The sequence below is a fragment of the Puntigrus tetrazona genome, chromosome 22 (assembly GCF_018831695.1).
Source record: "Puntigrus tetrazona isolate hp1 chromosome 22, ASM1883169v1, whole genome shotgun sequence".
In the NCBI taxonomy this organism is placed as follows: Eukaryota; Metazoa; Chordata; class Actinopteri; order Cypriniformes; family Cyprinidae; genus Puntigrus; species Puntigrus tetrazona.
This window is the reverse complement of record NC_056720.1, coordinates 15,298,416-15,320,011: the sequence shown is the minus strand read 5'-3', so window position 1 is coordinate 15,320,011 and position 21,596 is coordinate 15,298,416. Positions and strand designations below refer to the sequence as shown.

Genomic DNA, 21,596 nt, shown 5'->3' with positions numbered 1-21,596 from the left:
AAGGGGGGTTGGGGTAAAGTGTGGTACTTCAGAGAGCCTTCCCTCCCATGACTGCATGTATATTTGGAGTCTAATGTTCAGCTGAATAATTGATCAGGGCTGCTGTGTTTTTTTGATAATTAGTTGATAGCTTCTTAGCTTTAAGCCCCTCCGATCCATTGGAAGAGACTTGTTTTTTTTGTTTTTTTGTACACTTCTTGCATTGTTTGAAAGAACTGCTCAGATGGACTCGATAAATGGCCTAAGGTTTGGATAAGTTTTGTTTTGTTTGGTTCTCATAACCTAATTTCATCTTTTCCGTTCTCTCTCGATTGCGCTCTTGCTCAAGAGACTTATTAAAGTTTCGAAAAGCACGCAGAGTGAGAAAAGGTCACGCTTTTATTGAATATCACTTCATTAATGAAAGGCCGCCACTTTTCCTGCTCGCGAACGATTTCAATTAATTAGTCTTTAATCTAGAAGTAACCCGAAAACCCTTCAGGAAAGCACATAAGAACATATGCGGTATATGCACTTAGCGGTGCTTTATTAATTACCATAGTTTTCCAGCCAAGCATGTGGCGATATAGCTTTATATTGATGAAGAACAGACCGTAAGAACCTGTTTCAGTTTCGTTCTGAAAAGATACACAGTAAGTGTCCTTGAAGTAGAAATATAACTGCTGGCAGCTGAACACGGCACAGCAGGTGTGAATTTCTTCTTTTTTGAGATATTTTGGTTTTATATATTTATTTCATTTACTCTCCCTCATGTCCCCATGCCCTTGCGATTCTCTTTTTTTCTGTTGAACACAAAATGAGACATTTTGAAGAATTGTAGCTGCGATTTTCCATATTGAAAGCATTTTTGTGCGATCCAAATGGCTATTGCTTTAGTATTACTCTTTTGAAGTCATATAATAGCTTTTTTTTTTTTTTTTTTGTGGGAAACACATTAAAATTAAATTGCGATTCACTAAAAATCTTGTCCTTAACCTCAACTGGATTGTGGCATTCGTTAGGATATTTTAGGACTATTAAAGCACTTTTATGCCCGTCTTGGGTTCGTCCGTTGTATAGAGAACAAATCCTTCTCTTGTTCGATTCTGAAAAGAAAGACCAAATAACAATATTAGGGTGAGTAAATAAAATGTATGATAAAACGGAACTGTTAAAACAAATAGGTCACTGGAATTTATATATATATATATATATATATATATATAAATCATAATATGTAAACAGAATTTTCTTAAATAAATACATGCATGTTTTTGTATTTATATATATTTAATAAATATACAAATAAAAATAGTTGTTTCAACTTGAAATAACTTGTTACCCCGCTGCATTAAAAAAATTATTGTCTCAACTTAAAATTTACTTAATAATAATACTTAATTTAAGTGAAAATAATTTAGTTGACTAAACAAAAAAAAATTAGGCAGAGGGGTAACAAGTTATCTGAAGTTAAATATAAATATATATATGTATATATATATATATATATATATATATATATATATATATATATATATATATATATACTGTCAACATTTTTTTTGCAATTAATATCTATTAAAAGCATGTGTGTGTATATATATATATATATATATATATACACACACACACACACACACACATAAAGCATGTGATCAGCCTCTGAAAAAGCCATATGGGTTGAGCACTAATTAGAAGCAGCATTTATAGTGTCATTCATCTCTGTGATGTCCTCAGATGTTTGACATGTCCCACTAAACTCTGCCGAATGCCGACGTGTGTTGATTTTATTGTGGGATGACATGATGAGGGGCTGCTGAGGGGCTCCGATCAAACTCTGGGTGTTTCACAGGTCAAGAGTCACACTCGGGAGAGCGTTAATGCGGTCACCGTGGGAACTGATCAATCTCTATTCCCCGCCTCGATCGATCAAACACCCCGCCTCCAGCCCCCAACATCAGCCGGACACTCCTCGAGCCGCTCGGTGTCCACTTGCTAGCCTTGGACGAGTCCCAAACCTGCTCACCTGCACACTAACACATGAATTATGGGCATCTGTTTACCCCCTCCTCCCTCCCTCCCTCCCTCCTCACAGAGACACTCAGAGAAAGAATACCATGAGGTCCTCACAGATTTAGCTACTACAAGGAATGTAAATGTTTTCCCAAAGATATTTTATGACATCTCAATTTACATTGCTGTCAGGCACACGGGCGAAAGCCTACATAATCTACGTGTCCCATGGACACGACATCGCTGGGACAAGATTACAGCATGGATAGCTGGCATTGCTGAGAGTCGGTTTCTGCATCCAGCCCTTCTATTGCTCTTTTCCGATCATATAATAGCTTTTCTTGCAAAAAAAATAATAATTTGCGATTCACTGTATCTCTTCACCCCCTTGCCAACCTAAGCTTTAAGGGATAGTTCACCCAAAAATGAACATTTTGTCGCTAATTACTCTCCCTCATGTCGTTCCAAACCCGTAAGACCTTCGTTCATCTTCAGAAGACAAAGTATGATATTTTTGGTCAATCCAAAGGCTCTGACCCTGCATAAAGAGCGTTCCTCAAAAGAAAGACAGTCATACAGGTTTGGAACTACATTAGGGTGAGTAAAGTGTAACATTTTGATTTGGAGGCAAACCGCATCTTTAAAACACACCGGTTGCTGGAATATGGTCAGCCATTTGTCCCAATTATAGAGCATTAATACGCATTAGTACAAATTAAAACTCCAGCAAGGCTCTGTCCCATATGAAGCAACGTCGGGCTCTAAAATAAGTCCGGAGAGAGAGTGACATGCCAGGCAGCTCTCTCAGAGGAGCGCGGGTATGAAGCAATGCGGCCGCAGCGGCTGGTGGCCACCTGCTCAAAGTCCCAGTGTGCTTATCAGACCCCCTGGCAGCGAGAGAGCAAGAGAGCAAACAGAGGCCCTGCCATGACAAACAAGCCGGGAGATTTCCACGAGATCAGTGAAAAGCGAGGCCAAATAAACCAGGCCCTTCAGTCTCGAGCATCCAAAGCACGTCAGCTCCCACGGGACGGCAAAAGAGGAAGCCAGAATGTGACACCTCAGCACAAATTGTTAGCACTTCCTCTGGGGATTCGGGGACACTTAGATTATCTCCCATGAGTGTAACTGTACATTTATGTTTCCAAAAACTATTAGTGTTGATAAAGAGATGAGGTACAATGTTTCGCTACGGACATAAATGATACCTAGCATTACTTACAGAGACACTTTTGATGTGAAACGGCCTTTACAGTTACCAAAAAATAAAACCTTTTTTTTTTTTTTTTTTTTTTTTTTTTTTTGGTCAAATGACTAATCACGATTAATCGCATCCAAAATAAACATTTTGTTTATGTGTATATTATGTTTATATAAATACATGCATGTATATATTTAGGATATATATATATATATATATATATATAAAAACATAAAATTTTATATATATATATATATATATATATATATATATATACACATAATAAAAAAAGTACACATACATATATCATGTAAATGTGAAATATCATTTGACAGCACTATAATAAAAAAGTAAGCCTAGTTTATGTGTAAAAACAGTGCCAAATGAACGTAATGCATTACTTTCCATAAACAATAACTATGTAATGCAATTAGTTACTTTTCATGCAGTAATATAATATTGTAATGGATTACTTTTCAACACTGCAATGCAAAATGTGTTCAAAAGATGTCAATCTCTCATTGTCAATAGCGTAGAAATGACTTCACTCAAAACTTTTAAACTAAGCAGCTTTTTGTTGCTCAAGTGAAACTTTCAGTCTGATATGAAACTCCCGATTCCTATTAGAACGCCTGGATTTTGGACATAACATTTTGCTGAGCAATGTAGACAGCTTTAGTGACTCGCTAAAGTTAAACAGAAGGAAAAACAGGGACCTAATTCAGTAAGCAATCACCCAAAAAACCTCTTCATGTACTGATCTATTTTGCAATTTTTTATATATATAAACTGCTGTACAAAAAAATCCCCAACAGAAGGGAAACATACAACATCAAATACTATTTGTCAGCCTGGCAGAAAGGAAGTGCGCATAGCAGCGTACGAACAGATGTCCACAGAAGACAACTCAAAGCTCGCCGCCCGACGGCACCATTGAAGTGCGCTTCAAACCTCACCTGTAGTTCGGCCGACCAGCAACACTGATCCGCATCCAAGAGGTCAAAAGATTTCGGATGGGATTTATTTTCTTTCTATCCCCTCGTATCTTTCTTTTTTTTCTCCTCCCTTCCTCGTGTTTATGCAAATGTGATTGCGGACCGCACACTCACAGCCTGCCTTTAGTTGTAAATAAATCATTCGTCTCATTCTGTTCATTAATGGGCACTCAAGGAGATTCTATTAATCTGTTCATTAGGGCACTTCAAAAACAACAAAAAATACTTATTAAAAGCAGTTCCAGCTGCGTAAGCTCGTTACTCGCGCCTTAACAATGCTTGTGGCACTCCACCAAAACCATGTGGGATTAAAAAAAATAAAAGCTTGTATTTGGCGATTAGGAGTGTATTCTATTATCACCGGTCAACGTTTTCAGGCAGTGATGAATAAATATTACTTGATAGGCAACGAGACGTATTTGCACATCATTTACATTAAAAATGAAAAAAAAACTGCAAATAATCATGGCACATTCATTTGGCAATATCCTTAATGCCGTTCAACATGGCGTTGAGGTGGAGAGGGTCTCGGGGTCTTCTTTAGGAGCAGGACGGGGCTCAAAAATTGATCGCTACATTGATCTAGCAATGCCTGAATGACCGTAAAGGAATTAAATTGGTTTCTTGGAGGATATGCATTTTTTATCATAAGAGAGAAAGTAAAAGCTCTGATTTTGAGAAATTTGGAAGCACGGCACATGAATAAACTGCAAAAAAAAATGTAGTTTTAGCTGTTGCACACCGGATGTAAGAGGAATTTATGCACTGTGAGATTTCAGTGTAGGTCAACAGATTTGATGCTTAATCGCTCATTATTCAGTCAAACAAAAGCTCAGATTCCTCATTTGATTCTTCTGGAGCGAGATCAATAAGCGTGTTTTTATTTGGCTGACCTCCAGGTATTTTTCCAGCACCTTGCACCACCAGCTCATCTAGATAAACATTAACACTTGATTGACATTTTATTTTTAGCTAGTAATGATTATGCAGCTGAATTTACAATCTGTGAGTCTGTGAGTTTATTACTGCGATACATGCAGGAAAAAAATTCTAAGAACTGTATGACGGCGTAAAATATTCAAATACTGCATATTTTTCCAAGTTTGCTGCGCGATCGTACATATTATCATTTTAACACACATGAACACAATGCATTTCTGATTAAACTGTTCAATAAATAAAGGCATTGTTTGTATGCAAATAGTTGGTCAAAAGTTTTTTGGGGTTTTTTTTACGTAAATTTTCAGATTTTCATAGTATTTAAAAATAGCTAAAGTAGTTTTACAAATTAATTTATTTTGAGTGTCAATTGTGTAATTTCTGTGTAAACTGTAAAAAGATACTGTCATAAATTGGTCCATTCAAATTCCGTTTTAAGAATAGTAAAAAAAAAGAACAATATTTATACAACTTTTAAACAGGAATTTGTTCTACTTTTTTAAGTTTTATGTGAAAGAGGCTCAAACACCAACCTTTGTAGGTATTTGCGATTGTTAGTGGAACATGCTAATCGCATTTGATAGCCACTTTGTATCAAACCTACAAAGTCACTACCTCCAGTGTTAGAGGACATAGCTTGCCTGTCGTAAGTGCACTTCAGAGCCGAGTTACACATAGCTGTGACAGGGCAAAGGGAAGTGAGCTGACATGGAAACAGCGGTGTCAGGCACACTTTAAAAGGTCAGAGATGCCTTCTCTGCCCATCTGACGTGTTTCTGGCAGCAGCCCCGGTCCGCAGTGTCTTCCCCTGCTTTGACTCATGGCAGCCTTGTCCCTGTTTGATGACCCAAAAGCGCCCGGCGTCAAGGGCTCATGTGAGGACAAGGCCTTTGATGAGAACGCCTGTCAAAAAGCAGACTAAATGACAGGTTTCTTTGTAGAACGGCATTTTTGACTTCGAAACGTGAGACGTGCTAACAATGCCAAATGCATATATTTGCTTCTTGCAGCCCTAGTGTTGGAGATTTTATGAAATTAGGCCATACGGTATCGATTGTACAGTAAAAGAGTTGATACAAGTGATGCAACGATACCAAACAAGAAGAGATTTGATTGGTTTTCTGAGGCTTTTGCTTTGCCGGATTTGGAAATCCATTCTTTCAATCGATTTTGTAGCATTTGTTATGACTATGAGAGCAGCACAAACAAGAATCGCGAGCAGTCAAAACAATCCAAACCAGATATCGATGGAGCCTCCAAAGATAGTAAGAGACATTTCATTCACGTTATCTTCGCCTTGAGAAACCACAAGTATTATTTTCACGACTCCCTGTCCTCATGAGACTTCATAATCATTACATTTCGGTATTTTGATGAACCTTTTGTAAATCTTCTCATTGGATAACCAACGTGTAGCGTTTTGAGGAATGGCCAGACAGGGACTCGATTTTGCAAATTTTCCTCATTCTTGCCGACATCATACTCAAAGTGCACTTTTTACCTCTCGTGTTTAATAATTGACCGAGAGAGCCATGAGAACCCAAGAAAGGCGACAATGAATGCGTTGTTGGAGCCGGTTAACTCCCATGTGAGAGTGTTTCAACGCAAGCGCTTCTAAACACGCTACTTAATCACTGGGGATAAATGAAGCTGTATCACTAGGCAAACAGATTAATTAACAGCGGGTAAAAACGGTGACATTTGGTGAAGTTCACACGAGAACGACCTCTTGCGACCTAAAGACCAATATTGATTTCCTACTGGCTGTACGGACTACTAACACACAAACACAAGTGTCGAAGGTTGAAATAACACTCAAATGACAAATGACTGAACAACAACTTGTGTGCCTGAAAAATAAAAAAAAGACATTTGTAATTTGTAAATTGATATCTGAGATTGTGAAAAGTTTTCTACACTAGCAGTCAAAATTTGGGATTTTGTTTTTGAAAGAAGTCTCTTATGAACACCAAGGTTGTATTTATTTGATTGAAAAGATCAAATAAATACAAGACAATAAATGTTATTACAGGACAACACAATTTAGGGATAGTTTCCCCCAAAATTCTGTCATTTATGTTGTTCCATACCCGTAAGACTTTTGTTCATCTTTGAAACACACATTAAGATATTTTTTGAGCTTTCTGCCTCGGCATAGACAACAATGCAACTACCGGTGTTCAAGGCTCAGAAAGGTAGTAAGGACATTTTTTAAATTATCAGGGGTTTAACCATAATTTTATAAAGCTATGAGAATACTCTTTGTGTGCAAAGAAAACCAAAACCATTCATAGGATACCATGGCGGACGCTCTCCGATTTCATCAATATCTTAATTAGGGTTCTAAAGATGAAGGAAGGTCTTACGGGTTTAGAAAGGCATGATGGCGAATACTTCAAGACAGATTTTTGTTTTCTGTGCAAAATATCTCATAAAACATCTTCCAAGATTATCCAGTTAATCAAGGTTAAATTTAAAGCTTTGGACCATTCTGAACATCCCCGGTACTACTACTTACACATTCGTTGGTCTCTCCTCAGGTTGATGACCAAATGAAGCTTCTCCAGAACTGTTGGAGTGAACTCCTAATCCTGGACCACGTTTTCCGACAGGTGATGCACGCCAAAGAGGGCTCCATCCTCCTGGTCACGGGGCAACAGGTGAGCGTCCGCTGCAGTCTCCTCCATGCCTCCCCGTAGATCTCATCAGGCCTTTTTGCCAGTGTGGATCAACATCCTTTAAAGTGCTATCGACTGCCCCGGCCACTCCATTAAAAATAGATTACGCTTAGGTATAAACTAATGTGGCCAGAATAATCAATTGTAGACTTCTTATCAAGTGCGTGGTGAACGAATAAATAAAATGGTTGGTTAAGCATGCACGAGTCATCGCTGTGAAGAAGGGATGAGAGACACAGAGAGAGACGGACAGGGAGGGAAAGCAGAAGATATGTATGATTTACCTCAGTCGTCTCTGAGGAACATCGCTGGACGGACGCCTCAGGCTCAGCTGAAGTTTTCTGTACACGAGGACCTTTAATTCTGTCTTCGGCTCCAGCACATGCACACACACTTCCAGAAAATGTTTAAACTGCTTATAAATAAATATGCTTCTGTCCGCCTGTCAGTTAGGTTTGAGTTTAATTTTTAATTCTATGTTTTTCCCTCCACCCTCCTGCTCAACAAAGTGATCTCCAACTGTAGTGACAGCTCAAACACAGCGACTCGTGAGCAGGAGAACTTTTCCGAAGAGTTCACAGCTTATCAGAGGATTACGTATCAAAACAAGTGAATTATAGAGATAAATGATACGATATGAATAACATAGATACAGAGAGGTCATCTAAGGAAAAGAGCTAAATTTTAAAAAAAAATACATTAGCAGCTTTTTGTGGCCGTGGCAAAACCGGTTAACACACATACCTAGGTAAATCGTACAACGAGCGATGCAAGCTCGAATTCGGTTCCTGGCGTGATTTCATCATATAAAGGAAAAAGAAAATGCAATTTATACATCTTTAAAGTCTCAAAACATCTCAGTTGTTTTCTAGACCATAATGAGATTAAATGATGAACAAACTCACATGCTCTGATAAATTATTACAGGCAAGTTTGATTTCAGCTCACAAATTCCACCAAGTCAACTAAAGGACAGATAAAGCACAAATGAAGCATATCTGATGTATTTTAAAAACAGTATTTCAACAGTATTACTCAAGCATTTCTCATAAAATTCTTGAAAAAATCTATTTATCTCTCTCTCTCTCTCTCTCTCTCTCTCTCTCTCTCTCATATATATATATATAGCTCTATACTCAAGTCATCATTTGAGACAAAGTTGATACTTAAAAGAAACACAAGTGGGAAGTCCACTTTTGGTGCCGAGTCTATTTGAGGTCAGAAATTGATTTGTTTGGTTAGTGTGAAAGTGGTTTCTAGCCTCCTGAGCCATGAAAGATCAACTTCTGAGCAATAATATCTGAGAACGTTTGTTAGAAACCACATCTGGAGATCTGTGAAGAAGCTCACAGTGCTCGCCGTCTTTGATTTGTCTGGATTGCGAGTACTTTGCGTAGCGTGCCTCTATGTTTGATTAGCGAGGTCTGGCGGAGAGTTGGGGGCGGGGTGGAGGAGGGCCAGACCTTGTTTGCATATTTTGCCTAATGAACAGCTGGTGCAGAAAAAAAGCCTTTGGGGAGAGAGAAGGCAAAGACTCAAACAGTTCATTACGTCCTATTATTCCAGAGTAGACTACTGACAGCCCGGCCACACAACACACCCGCGCATGAACACGGACTTATGCATAACAAACAAACGATTTGCCAGTTATTAAAGCAATATTGTGGTTCAGTAATTCAGTGTAGTATAACTTCAGACTGCTGTGTAGTGCAGATATACAGTATTTTGGCATACGTTAAAATTTGGTTACTCCACAACACCGACTGTCAACTCTCTATCTCTCATCTTGTTTGAGGACATGTCATTGTTTCTCCCTAGTGTTGGTATGGCAGCAAAGCACTGTGGGGGATCAGTCCTGAAATGCTGCGACACATGACACTACATGGGCGGCTTTCCAAAATGTCACAAACCTACATCTCCCCCTCCAACCCCGTCTTTTGCTGTATCTGTCCGTCTGTGTCTCTCTCTGAAGGTCCCAGGCCTTTAGAAGAATCCAAATCATCATAATGATATTCATACAGGTCTCAGTTTTTTTCGGCAAGATCAAGAACTCACTGATATTCACAATGTCGGAATGAATTGGAGAGAATTTATACAAATGGTTTACTACAAGTGTATCATTATGGAACAAAAATATGAAATTTAATTACATTTTTTTAAGGAATTTTGAGTAGTGTACATTTTTACAATACTTACATTGATATAAATATGCATCGTTTTTTAAAAAAAAAAGTAGATTAGTATTAATGTTTGTTAAATATTTGCATTATTATTTGTATTTTTTAAAGGTAATCCCGCTACTTTTAAATGGTCAGTCGTTCAAATCTCTGTTAATTGACAACTTGAGCAGCTTCATACGGGCCTCAAAGAGATCCACCAGCACAGCCGGTGAGAAACGTGCAATTCTCCAGCCAGGACTTTAAAAAATTCCACTCATCATATTTACACAATAAATAAATTCCAATCCGCCCGCGTTTTTAATTGCAAATCCAGCTCAGAGGGAGCTCTCCTTACGCTTAGGAGGCCCGTAGTCTACCTTCTTCCAGAAACCCTGGCGCAGTCAATTATGGTAATGAATTGTCAATAAATATAAAAATTTAATATGGCCTGCTTACAGTGAGTGGCAGCTAAGGACTTGCCTCCAAGACAAATTTGCTGCTGCTGCAGATATTAAGTGCACCTGAAAGGGGAGGAGAGGGCCACGGGGGTCCCGCGCAGGGTTCGGCCCGGTAGCCTGGGGGACCTCCAGGGGCCCCCGCTCACTCGCGCCTCTCCAACCCCCACCACCCTCGTCTGGCGCGGGGCGCTGGGGTCCGAGGGTCTGGGCACCGGGGATGGAGAAACGTGCAGCTCTTCCCCGCTCGGTTTGATGCTGATTATCATTCAGACCTCGGCCCACTGCACTGTCCCTGCTGTGCAGAGAGGAGCCTGGGAAGGAGAGAAAGGGAGAGAGGCGTATGAAGCATAGAGCTGCCAGAGCTGGTTACATGCTTACTTCAGACAGCACTGAAAAACTCGAAAGGTGGTGCCAAGTGCCGTCTGGCTGATTGAACTTTTAAACTAAAAGGACTTTGATTCAAAAAATAGAATTTTCGATGAATGAGGAACAAGGCCTAAACTTTTCCTAAAACATTCCCAACATCTCTTGTTCTTCCAAATCAAATATGAGCACATCTTTGGATTTCTGTTCCAAAAGTTCCAAATGGATTTCAGACTAGCTCGAACAATAGAAGATGGGAAGAGTGTTTTTTCAGACCTCAAATTATTTTTGCAATCCTGATCCTTGTACCTTTCTATACTTGAGATGTTTCAAACCTTCAGAGATCTGGCATGTTGCTTGTGGTAAAACCTTTATTGTTTGTGTGTGTGAACACTCTCGCCTTTTCTCTTCAGGTGGATTACGCCCTAATTGCCTCCCAAGCCGGTGCCACACTCAACAACCTCCTGAGTCACGCGCAGGAGCTGGTGAGCAAACTACGATCCCTCCAGCTGGACCAGAGGGAGTTTGTCTGCCTCAAGTTCCTGGTGCTGTTCAGCTTGGGTGAGTACAGAGAAAGGGGTGGAGGGGTGGAGAGAAGCGGGCTGCAGCCTCTGTGCATTATCCAAATCTCACTTGCTCGCTCCCAAGGTTCTTGAGGGACCTTGAGATAAGCCACAAGACCGCATTCACTTCCCCCTGTACGATAAGACCATCATTATGAATGCCACCATCTCTCCTTTACCGGTGATGCCAGAATAGTTCGGTCGGTCAAAACGGTTGTTCTCAAAAACTCTTGTTCACTCTTTGTCAGTTTTCATTGAGTAGTTCACTAAATCAATAGGCAGGTTTCAGAAACAATCTATTCTATAAAAATAATTGTTGTTTCAACTTGAAATCCTTTGTTACCCCGCTGACTTTTTGTTTAGTCAACCAAAATATTCCAGTTGGTAGTTAAATTAACATTAAGTGACTTCAAATTTCCAGTTCACTAAAATAAAAAATTTAAGTCAGCAAGGTAACAAAGGATTTCAAGTTGAAACAACTATTTTTTTACTGTGTATGAGTAAAGTGCCATTTCAATGTGATCAAAAGACCAAATCATATTTTCTGGGGAAAATGGCTGAAGAATAGAAATGGAAGTAGACGTCACTTTTTTAGTTGTGGTTAAAGAGTGCAGTCAAAAACCAGTTGCCAGATTCTATTCAAATTTCCACATTTCCAAAATTCGAAGTTTCTGATGTTCACATCAACCTGCCACATTTTATTCTCTAAATGAATTAATTTTTTGATAGTTGTTTCCATTTTTATGCGAATCTTGGTATCCCCATCTACAAATTTTATGCCATATCCCACAATTTGCATAAAATATGAAACTGAAAACCTAGCTAGTTTACAAGAAGAAAAATCTTGTCCTGCCATGTTTGTATAATGACGGAATCTTTTATTTTTGAATTATTGGTATTAATATTTATTATGTAAAATAAAACAAATGTGACACTAAAACAGAAAATGTTAGATTAGTGCATTTAAGTGCTACTTTAGCTGCACAAGTTCTTGCTGTACTTCTAACTTAAAAACTTTGGTTGCAAACCAAGATTGCATTATTTCTTCTATTGGAGTTCAAATCAGGAGGTCATTTGCTCTGAGAGATTTGCGTGCCGAGTGCATTCCGTTTTTTGCTGTTAGCTATCAATAACCTTCAGTGCTTCTCTTCTGTTAGCCTGCTAGCTTTACATTGAAATGGTCGGAGGTTCCATTGCTAACAGGTCAAGGCAGCTCTTGTAGCCAATTCTCCACCATAAAAGACCAGCATCAAAACACAGGACTGGCCGTCTGTTTGGCCCCATAAGAACATGGAATATTAATGCCGACCACATCCATTTGTGCATCATCACATCAGTCACGATTGTTGCGTCCTGTGGTTCCGGAAAAGAGAATATGATGTGTGTAGGGGCGTAGGTGCCTTGATCCCATCCACTCCGTTTGCTGCGTCCCTGAACTACCTGAAACTACGAAGCAGGACATAAGCCTTTATGTCCAGCTCCCCCATCGCACCTTGAGAAAGTTCCTCACATCTTCCTAAGACCAAAGAGCAGTGTTGAAACCTCTAGACCTCTCAACCTTGCTGAATTTGTGTTGATCGGCTTTGCGTAGCCGAGGTTTTTTGGTTGCAGTTTGGGGGGAATCTGGTGTAAATAATTTGGCGGAAACATCATCCATAATAAAAGTCTCACCTGAGGGGAGTGTAGCGCCCCAGGCACTGCCCCGTTCTAGCAGCTCGCCCCACCCATGCTGTGTGCCAGGCCCAGAGAGACCAAGAGACTAAGAGAACTAAGCCCAGAGATCAAAGATGGCTCCGATTAATAGTATCCTGTGGGTGAAGGGTGGCGGGGGCTGTGTGTACGTACAAGTACACAGATGAGAAAAAACACTTTGCCAGTTGCTCTAGAGAAGCCAGTCAGAGGTTAATTAAATGAAGCATGAAAATCCCACGGCGCTTTACGAAAACTATTGGAATTATCGGAACTTATTGTCTGTCTGGACCTTCTGCTGCTTCTTCAACTCTTTTTGATAGGAGAACTTTATTCCACAAAGAAAAATGCTGCAACTTTAATAAGCATTAGCAAGTAAGGTGTGTTTTTGCATTATGCTTGTGCAATTAAACCAAATGTTTTATGATTAAAAAGTCAAAACAAAAACTAAGCAAAAATTTGCACAACAAAAAGGCAAATAACTGTAGAAATTCTTAGTTGCTAAGTTCATCAAAATAGCTTTTTACATTTGACTGACTGTTTATTAAAATATTTTTTCATGTAACTTTTGACATTTGGTGGGGTCATTAAAATATATAACAAAATTTAATATTTTTCTCATTTTCTTTGATAAAAATAAATATTAACAATTGTAAAAATTTACCTGTACAATAATAATTAGACATATTAACATACATGTTCTGTGTATATATACAGTATATATATATATATATATATATATATATATATAAGTGCTGTCAAATCATTAATAGTAATTAATCCAACCAAAATAAAAAAATGTTTTTATTTACAAAATATGTATGCATACTATGTATATTTATTATGTATATATAAATACACACACATGCAGTAAAAAATTTAGAAATATTTATTTGTATATATTTATATTAGTAGCATATTATAGTTGAAATATAACTATGTATTATATCATAGTTCAAATATAAACAGATTTTTACATGAATGCGTGCATATTATAATAGAAATACACAGTACACAAACATTTATTATGTAAACAAAAACTTTTATTTTGGATGTGAATAATTATTTGACAGCACTAACATATATATGTATATATATTTGCACATACATATATACCTTTGTGTTGAGTAGCAGCTGTTGCTGTGATACTACAAACATGGTTTACGAATCTGTATTTTTTTGAATGAATCCTAAAACAGGATCAGTTATCAGGTAAATGTGCTGGTAAACCCAAGGCCACAAACACAAGGTCAACATTTGGAGGCCGCCTGGCCTCCATGACATTAAAACATCAAATCCATTGCATCAGCCCTCTCCCACTCGTTAAATGCAGTGTCTCTGTATTGCATTTACAAATGAAGCCTGTTAACGGAAATCAAAATCGCATTTACCCACGCCGTTCCACTCCCCAACGCTCTTAAGTTAGTGTCTGTGCGCTCTCAACACGGCCAAACCATCGCAATTTATCACTGTCGGGGGAGCCCAGGGGGGCTCTTTGTAAAGCTAAGTGTCAATAAAGAGGAGGAGAGACATGAGTTGACCTGGGACCAGTCACTTGTCTCCTCGATCCCTCCGGCTTGTCGAGAGGACCGATGGCAGTCAGCCGATCACTTCTCACGCTTTTTCCGCCAGCCGAAGCGTCTCTATCTTTCCCGCTGTCAGTCTCAGTGTGTTGAATAGGTGCTTTGGCTCAAGCAGGAGCTGAAGGCTTTATCAATGGTTAAATAATTACGACCAAGACATTGATTTCCTCAACAGCAGGAAAGGCGCTGAAGGGTGAACGATGTTCTTGTGGAGTTTAAAGGAGGTTGAGACGATTATGCCAACATTTCAGTTGGAGCCACCTCTGTGAGCGTCTCGATCGTCCACAAACACCTCAAGTGGCTACAAAAGTCAAATGAACGAGAGTACGACTTTTTGTGTAAACAGAACAGTATTATTCTTTACATAGCAATTTTGTTTCAGACTTTTTAAAGGTCTTTAAAGGTGATCTACTGTGAAATGCGAGTTCCGGGTCGGAATGCCTTTGTTTTTTCAGGACCCATTTCAGTCTCTACATATTGCACCTTTAAACTTATTCAGTATTTCATGTCGTATTTATTAAATTTCAGTCGGTTTTACAGGTAAAACTGCATAGCAATTTTTGTCCAATTTTTTGGGACAAAATCCTTTTACATCGGAATCAGTGCAATCAATTTCTCACAAGGAAGAAAGTTTTCTCAATGCAGTTTCACAAATTTTGAAAGTATGCTTTTTCCATTTCGACAATATTGACAATAGACCTTTTTTTTTTTTACCATGAATTTTGCTAATGTGTGCTTCAAAAGCCAGGTAGCAAGCAAAAAAGAATTCATTGGTGAGAAATTACACCCAATACTTTTCTATATTAAACAAAATATAACTAAAATATGCAAACTGTCCTTGTCGTATTTTCATCAGCTATTTTTAAATTAAAATTATGGACATAATTCGCATTTCGACGACTCCTCATTATCATCAAAAAATAGAGGACACATAACATTTTTTCGCTCATGGCATCAACACTTGACTACGAGATGGGATGCATCTTAAGTCCCTGAGGCTTGGCTGTGGGGTCTCTTCCAAACACCTCTGAACAACACCGCATACAGTCACGGCACGCAGCCGTTTCCCCTTTACTCTTGCTTTAAAGGAGCAAAAAAAAGGCAGTTCCCACATAGGTAAGCTCTAATTAAGCCGGCCCGTCTTGTTTCCTTGATCTGAATCGATACGTCTACCCTTGTGCGAAGAGAGGGGAGATCAGTAATGCATGCGCAAAGGCTCATAACAGGTGCAAATATTCATTTCCTGAAACAGACCAAATAATTTGGAAGTCGGTTGGGATTGATTAACATTCGAGGGCTGGGACGGTTCAATATTTACGCCTCGGAGACCCCCGGCTGGGGCCAAATAATGGTGCATAAAACTGCAGCTATGTCTTAATTAAATGCAAGATAATAGGGGCAGGTTTTTCTTGTGAGCCAAGCAGTTTGGCACTGACGGGTTGTAAGTCATGTGGAAGATGTGAGGCCCGGCTCTAATCAATACACATATAAAGCAAGCTCATGTGTGTGCGGACACCCTTTGAAAACACATCGATGCGGCGATGCACATGTAGGAATTTATTTTCGGTGATTTGTGACAATGCGCGGCAGCTCTTCCCCGCTCACTCGAAAGCGTTCGCTTGTTGTTGTCACCAAACGCGCTCATTTAGATTTCGCTCAAAAGTGCAAAACCTTCCAATCAGTCCTGAGTGCTCTGATATTTTACAAATCTGGTGGAGAGGAGGAAGTGGGCCCGTGCAATGACCCTAATATTTAAGGGTTATTTCTTTTGCCCGCTGTCCTTTCATTCCACGAGACAGAAATCAAAAGCCTCACTTCTGGCGCTTCGGCGAGAGGCTCTCTTTGAAACGGCAACCTCATTAGGAGCCTTAAGAGGCTTTCAGACTTTATCAGGCTTTAAAAGCCGCTGATATCTGTGGACACGGCACAACGTGGCAACGGGCTCATGCTTTTAAAGGGGAGTGAAAGGATGGCACTTTACCTTTAGCCCCACTAGCTTTTGTCACGCGTTCAGTCGGTTCGCCGAAATTCCGGCCATTCCGCTCCGATTTCGACACTTTGCTGCGTCGCGGCTACAATTCCCTTTTATCTCTTTGCTTTTTGTTCTTTATCTTTTACTACACATTACTTTATGATTAGCTTTAAATTGCAAACAACTTTAAGTGTGATTGGCAATCGTTAGCCATTAGCGTCGTTATCTGAATGTCTACAAATGCTTCAGATAAGTAATGCGGGGCAAGAATCTACATCTATGGATTTACTCTTTAAAGAGATGCGAGATGTATTACTATTGATAGACAGAGGTTTTGTTTCGTGATTTTAGCCTTACACTTAAAGCCCAGTTCTAATCTAAATGACTTTTTATTTTTATTCCACAGTTTCTGCTGAATGGATTTATAGGCCATATATTTATTTATTGCAAGCACGTTAAAACATGGTGAATGGTACTTATAGTACTAAACTGCACAACATTGTTTTAGTCCCGACATTAAAAATAAAAATTAATTTTACTAATAAAAGTAACATTTGACAAAAAATATTTAGAGAAAAATGAAATGAAATTATATGATATAGCTGCATAAATAAAAAGTAAAAAAAAATAAAAATAAAACAATAATATTATGATTATGTGGAAAGTTACAGCATTATGAGATTAAATCATCATTTTAAATGTAATATGCATATATGTAGTTAATAATTAAAACATTTATTATATTTTAACGAAAAAACAGTATCATTCAGATAAACAAAAATTTTACGGTTTTAGTTAACAATAGCAGCACTAGTATAAATAAATATCATATCAAGCCCCTTCCGATTCCAAAGCGTGGAAGTTACCAGCAAAACCCCACCGAATCCAGAACATGACTGCATCTGGCACAAAAAAAACCCATCTCGGGTGAACGACGCATCCATGAACCGCTTGTAAAAATTTCCCCCCACTTTCAGCAAGCGCAGACCGGCTGGATTTGCCTTCGACAAAAGCTGTGGATGAAGTGATTGAGAATACACTGAGCTATAGCTACTTGTTTTCTTTCTCCGTCTCACAACTCTTCCTCTGTCCCGTCGGATTCCTCGCTTCCTCTGCCTCTGCCAGAGCCTTATTACAAGCTGTCAGTTTATTGTAAAACATTAGGAAAGCAGAGGGACACTTGCTGTAACTGTCTTATCGATCTGGGGGATAGATTCTGTGATTTAACGCCCAAGCCTCCCATATTTCCACATTTTCAGCCTCCTATTAAAGCCTGTGCTTTCCTTTAGCTATTGATGTATCAACATTAACTGTTACAAGCAACTACAGAAAATCAATGACCAACTTTTATTACCGGCTGCATAACACGCTAGCCGGCTCACGCTCCAGTACTTAGCAGGCAGGCCGGGCCCGAAACATGCCCCGCTCATGTCAGGTGTTTCCTAAGTGATATCTGCACTGGAAATATCAATCATACGAGCTCGGGCTCCTTTCTGCCTGTTTGTGCCCCAGAACGGAGCGCTCGGGTGCCATTTTTATGATACCTGGCCCGCGATGCTACAAGATTCACCGCTAACAACAACTATCAATATCCGTAATGCGCCGGACTTTTGCATTCGATTCGGTAGTAGCACCTTTAGCGATCATTCGCCGCTTTAACTAGCAATACACATATTCATTTCCAAGTATAATGAGCTTGCGCGCTATAAAATAATAATAGCTCACCGTTTCTGTCTATCACATGAATCGAAGGGGATGCATTTGAAAAGGAACGGCGTGGCAAAAACAGATCACCCTTAAAGATTTATGAGACCTGCGGTCCTGCCGGGACAAACATATACAGGCTTTGTTTTTCCGATCAATGGGCTGAAGTTCATTATTCACTCTCACCGCGGTCGTGCTTTGCGTTTTTGTGCATTGTAAAGGGGCCTTGTTGTTGTTGGCTGTGCATATCTGAGGCGTTTCTTCTTTCTTACGTGACTCGAGGTCTCACTAGCCGCAATGCTACCTAATAACGTGCCAATTAAATTCGCCAATTTTCCCTGGCCTGCGAAGAGAGCCGCTAGCCCAGGACCTTCTGAGCGGCCGGAGAGACTCGAACCGCCCCGGCTGTGGTGGGAGGTGTCTATTGATCAGGGAGCCGCCAGGTCTTATTTAAACATTGCACACAAACACAGATAAGGGGGTTACACAAGCTCTAACATAAACTCACCCTGTCATTTCTCAATCGATTTCATAGAAAGAGTTCTGTGCCGTGGACATCTATAAAAGTGACCCGGTCACGGCAGAAGGAAAACACTCAGCCCCCCGTGAGCACTCGGGTCAAACATGCACCACACGGCTGAGCGGATGTGCCCCTTGAAAACAGTACTGTCTGAATGGTTTGTAAGCTGTTTGTGTGTAAATAAATTATTTACATTTATATTCCTTTTTTATAATTCTATCATGTTCGGTTTTCAGGTGCCGTGCTGTAGGTGTTGTCAATGGCATAAAATTATTTTAAAAAAATCTGTACAGTAAACCTGTAAAATATATATTACAAAATGTAAATATATATATTATATATATATACAAATTTATGGTTCTATTTATTATATAATTATTCACGATTAATCAATTGACGGCAATTCATATTTTCACTAAACTGTACAATAAACATTGAATTATGTATTTTATTACAGCTTACAAGTTGGAGTAATATGTTACAAGTAATCAAATTATCTAAGTATCAAACTTTTCATATTATATCACACTATTATTACGCAATGCTACTAACACTACATATATATTATATTAGAATTATTCTATATCTCAAAACATATGTATAATAATAAAAAAAAAAAAAAAAAAAAATATATATATATATATATATATATATATATATATATATATATATATAGTTATGGCCTTTTAAGTTGCCTATAAAATAATTTGTGACTTTTTTTGGTTACACTTTAGAAAGGGGAACACACAACTTGCCGCTTATTAATAGTTAGTAAGCTAGTGGACGGCATTGCTATCAAACATGTGTCAAAATCAGTATCACAAAGACATTCATGTGTCCAGCGATCATCCGCGGGGCACGAGAGAGCAGCTAAGCCCTAAAACCGTCCCCTGTAATCGGAGCCCGCTGTTAAACGTGACGGCACAAATAAGCCGACAGGTGCTGCTACCATGTCTCTTGTTCTCCTTCTCACCCACCTCTCCTTCCACCCCCCCACCACCATTGTATTTAAAGCAACAAAGGCGAGGAATGCCTGCACCGCCGCCTGATTGGAAAAAATGCCCCATCATCAGTCTTGCTGTAATGTAAACCTGCGCGGATGGTGTGGGGCTGGACGGGTGTCACACTACAGGGACAAATATAGAAATAAGAATTGATCTAAACATTGTCTCACTCAGGGGGAAAAGGTTTAACAAGAATGGCAGGGGAGACGTGAGGTCACTAAGAGACGTGGGCAAGGGCCGTGTGTTGTCTGTCAACACTGGGAATGCTGGGAAGTGTGGCCGAGTGGGGTGCTGTCTATTCCTGGTGTTTTCCATGCTCGGAGACTATTATGTGTCTGCTTGCCATTTTTATGACAGTATGGACAATGCGATTGAGGACAGGAAATGATGGGGGAGAGGGAGGAGCTTAGCGTGTTAGAGCGTGTTTAGGATGATGGAGTTACCTTCAAATGTTTGCGACCATTCATCTAGATGTGCTATCCTTCATGTTCAGCTTCAAGCTGTTGTTCTATCATGACGGTAGTTGGTCTAAAAAAGAAAAAAAGAGACTGTTAAGTAAGTGGTTTATGCAAATAGTTGCTATTGTGCCGCTTATAGCACTGCTGGGAATGCAACAGATATAAAACATTTTAAAATGCAACATTAGAGCTGGGTTTACATATTTGCATTGGTATATTCCGATATATATAAATATATTTGCCATTTGCAGGATAAAATAAAATATGAAATATATAAATATAAAATTAAATATAATAAAATATGTTTCCTTACAGCAAGCTGTGTGCAATATCTATATATGTAGCATATATTTTGGGCCGAGAAATTCTTTTTTCTCTAAATCATTCATCGTCCAGCAGTTATCAGAGCAATTTGGGAATTAAAAATAGGCTTCATTTTATATATTTAATCTCTGAGTGCTTCACATCTTATGATGATATTTTATTACTTTTATCCTTCTTGCCAGTAGTTAAGCTTAAGCCCCGCAAATTAGCTTAGCTTTGACAGGAAGCTTACAAACACATCATGTAACGTTACCCTCGAGGTAAAGGAGACTACATCTTCTAAGCGGAATGAATTAAACCAGAATTTACACACACATCTATCAAAATACAGAAGCAGCCTTAATATGCGTGTGAGAGAAGGACAAAAACTAAGATAAAAACACCATTGTTTGGGTCAACACATGCAGGATTACTTGGCTATTTTCTTATCCAAAATAAACACCGTGATGGTCAAACATGAATATTAAAAAAATGAAAAAAGCGGTCATATAAAAAGAGGAAAAATCATGCTATGGGTTAACTGTCCTTCACTCAGGAAATATACATCCCCAGGCGCTGTGTTGAATTATTAATTCAAATTTGTCAAAAAAAGGGGGTAGAGGGGGGGAAAAAAGAGAAAGATATTGATGGAGGCTTGGCTTTAATGACCTCATTAGGTGTGTGGTTTCCACTAAGGGCAGGATCTGGACTGCAGGTAGAGTTTTTGGGGGATACTTGACCCCTGAATGATTTTCTGTCACTTTATTATAAACAAGAAGAGCTCAACGCTCCGCTCCATTTCTGCGCATGCAATCAACTGGCGCGAAAACGTGTTGAATGCAAATATAAAGATGCTCGGAGGCGATCGTGATAAGATAAAGATGGACAGGAAGGAGTCGAGAGAGTCTTAGAAACCCATTTCTCAGAAATCCGGCTCTCAAAATGATGGTTTTGCAGACACTTTTTTTCCAGAAATGTGATAGATAGACAGACAGACAGACAAACAGATATATAT

General features: G+C 39.0%; 1 protein-coding gene and 1 long non-coding RNA gene across 3 annotated transcripts in view; one reads left to right on the top strand and one right to left on the bottom strand.

Annotated features, from left to right (window-relative positions):
• nr5a2 (nuclear receptor subfamily 5, group A, member 2) overlaps positions 1–21,596 on the top strand; it is a 51,474-nt gene that overhangs the window by 22,739 nt on the left and 7,139 nt on the right. For both annotated transcript variants that reach the window (XM_043223226.1, XM_043223224.1), the window contains exons 5-6: positions 7,668–7,787; positions 11,199–11,346. In XM_043223226.1, the coding sequence (XP_043079161.1) occupies positions 7,668–7,787; positions 11,199–11,346 (268 nt within the window). The remainder of the gene's footprint in view (positions 1–7,667; positions 7,788–11,198; positions 11,347–21,596) is intronic.
• The window catches only part of LOC122327701, a 20,373-nt gene continuing 7,721 nt past the window's right edge, over positions 8,945–21,596 (bottom strand). Inside the window, exons 2-3 of the long non-coding RNA XR_006247706.1 lie at positions 20,264–20,348; positions 8,945–10,733 (exon numbers count right to left, since the gene is read on the bottom strand). This is a non-coding gene — a long non-coding RNA (uncharacterized LOC122327701). The remainder of the gene's footprint in view (positions 10,734–20,263; positions 20,349–21,596) is intronic.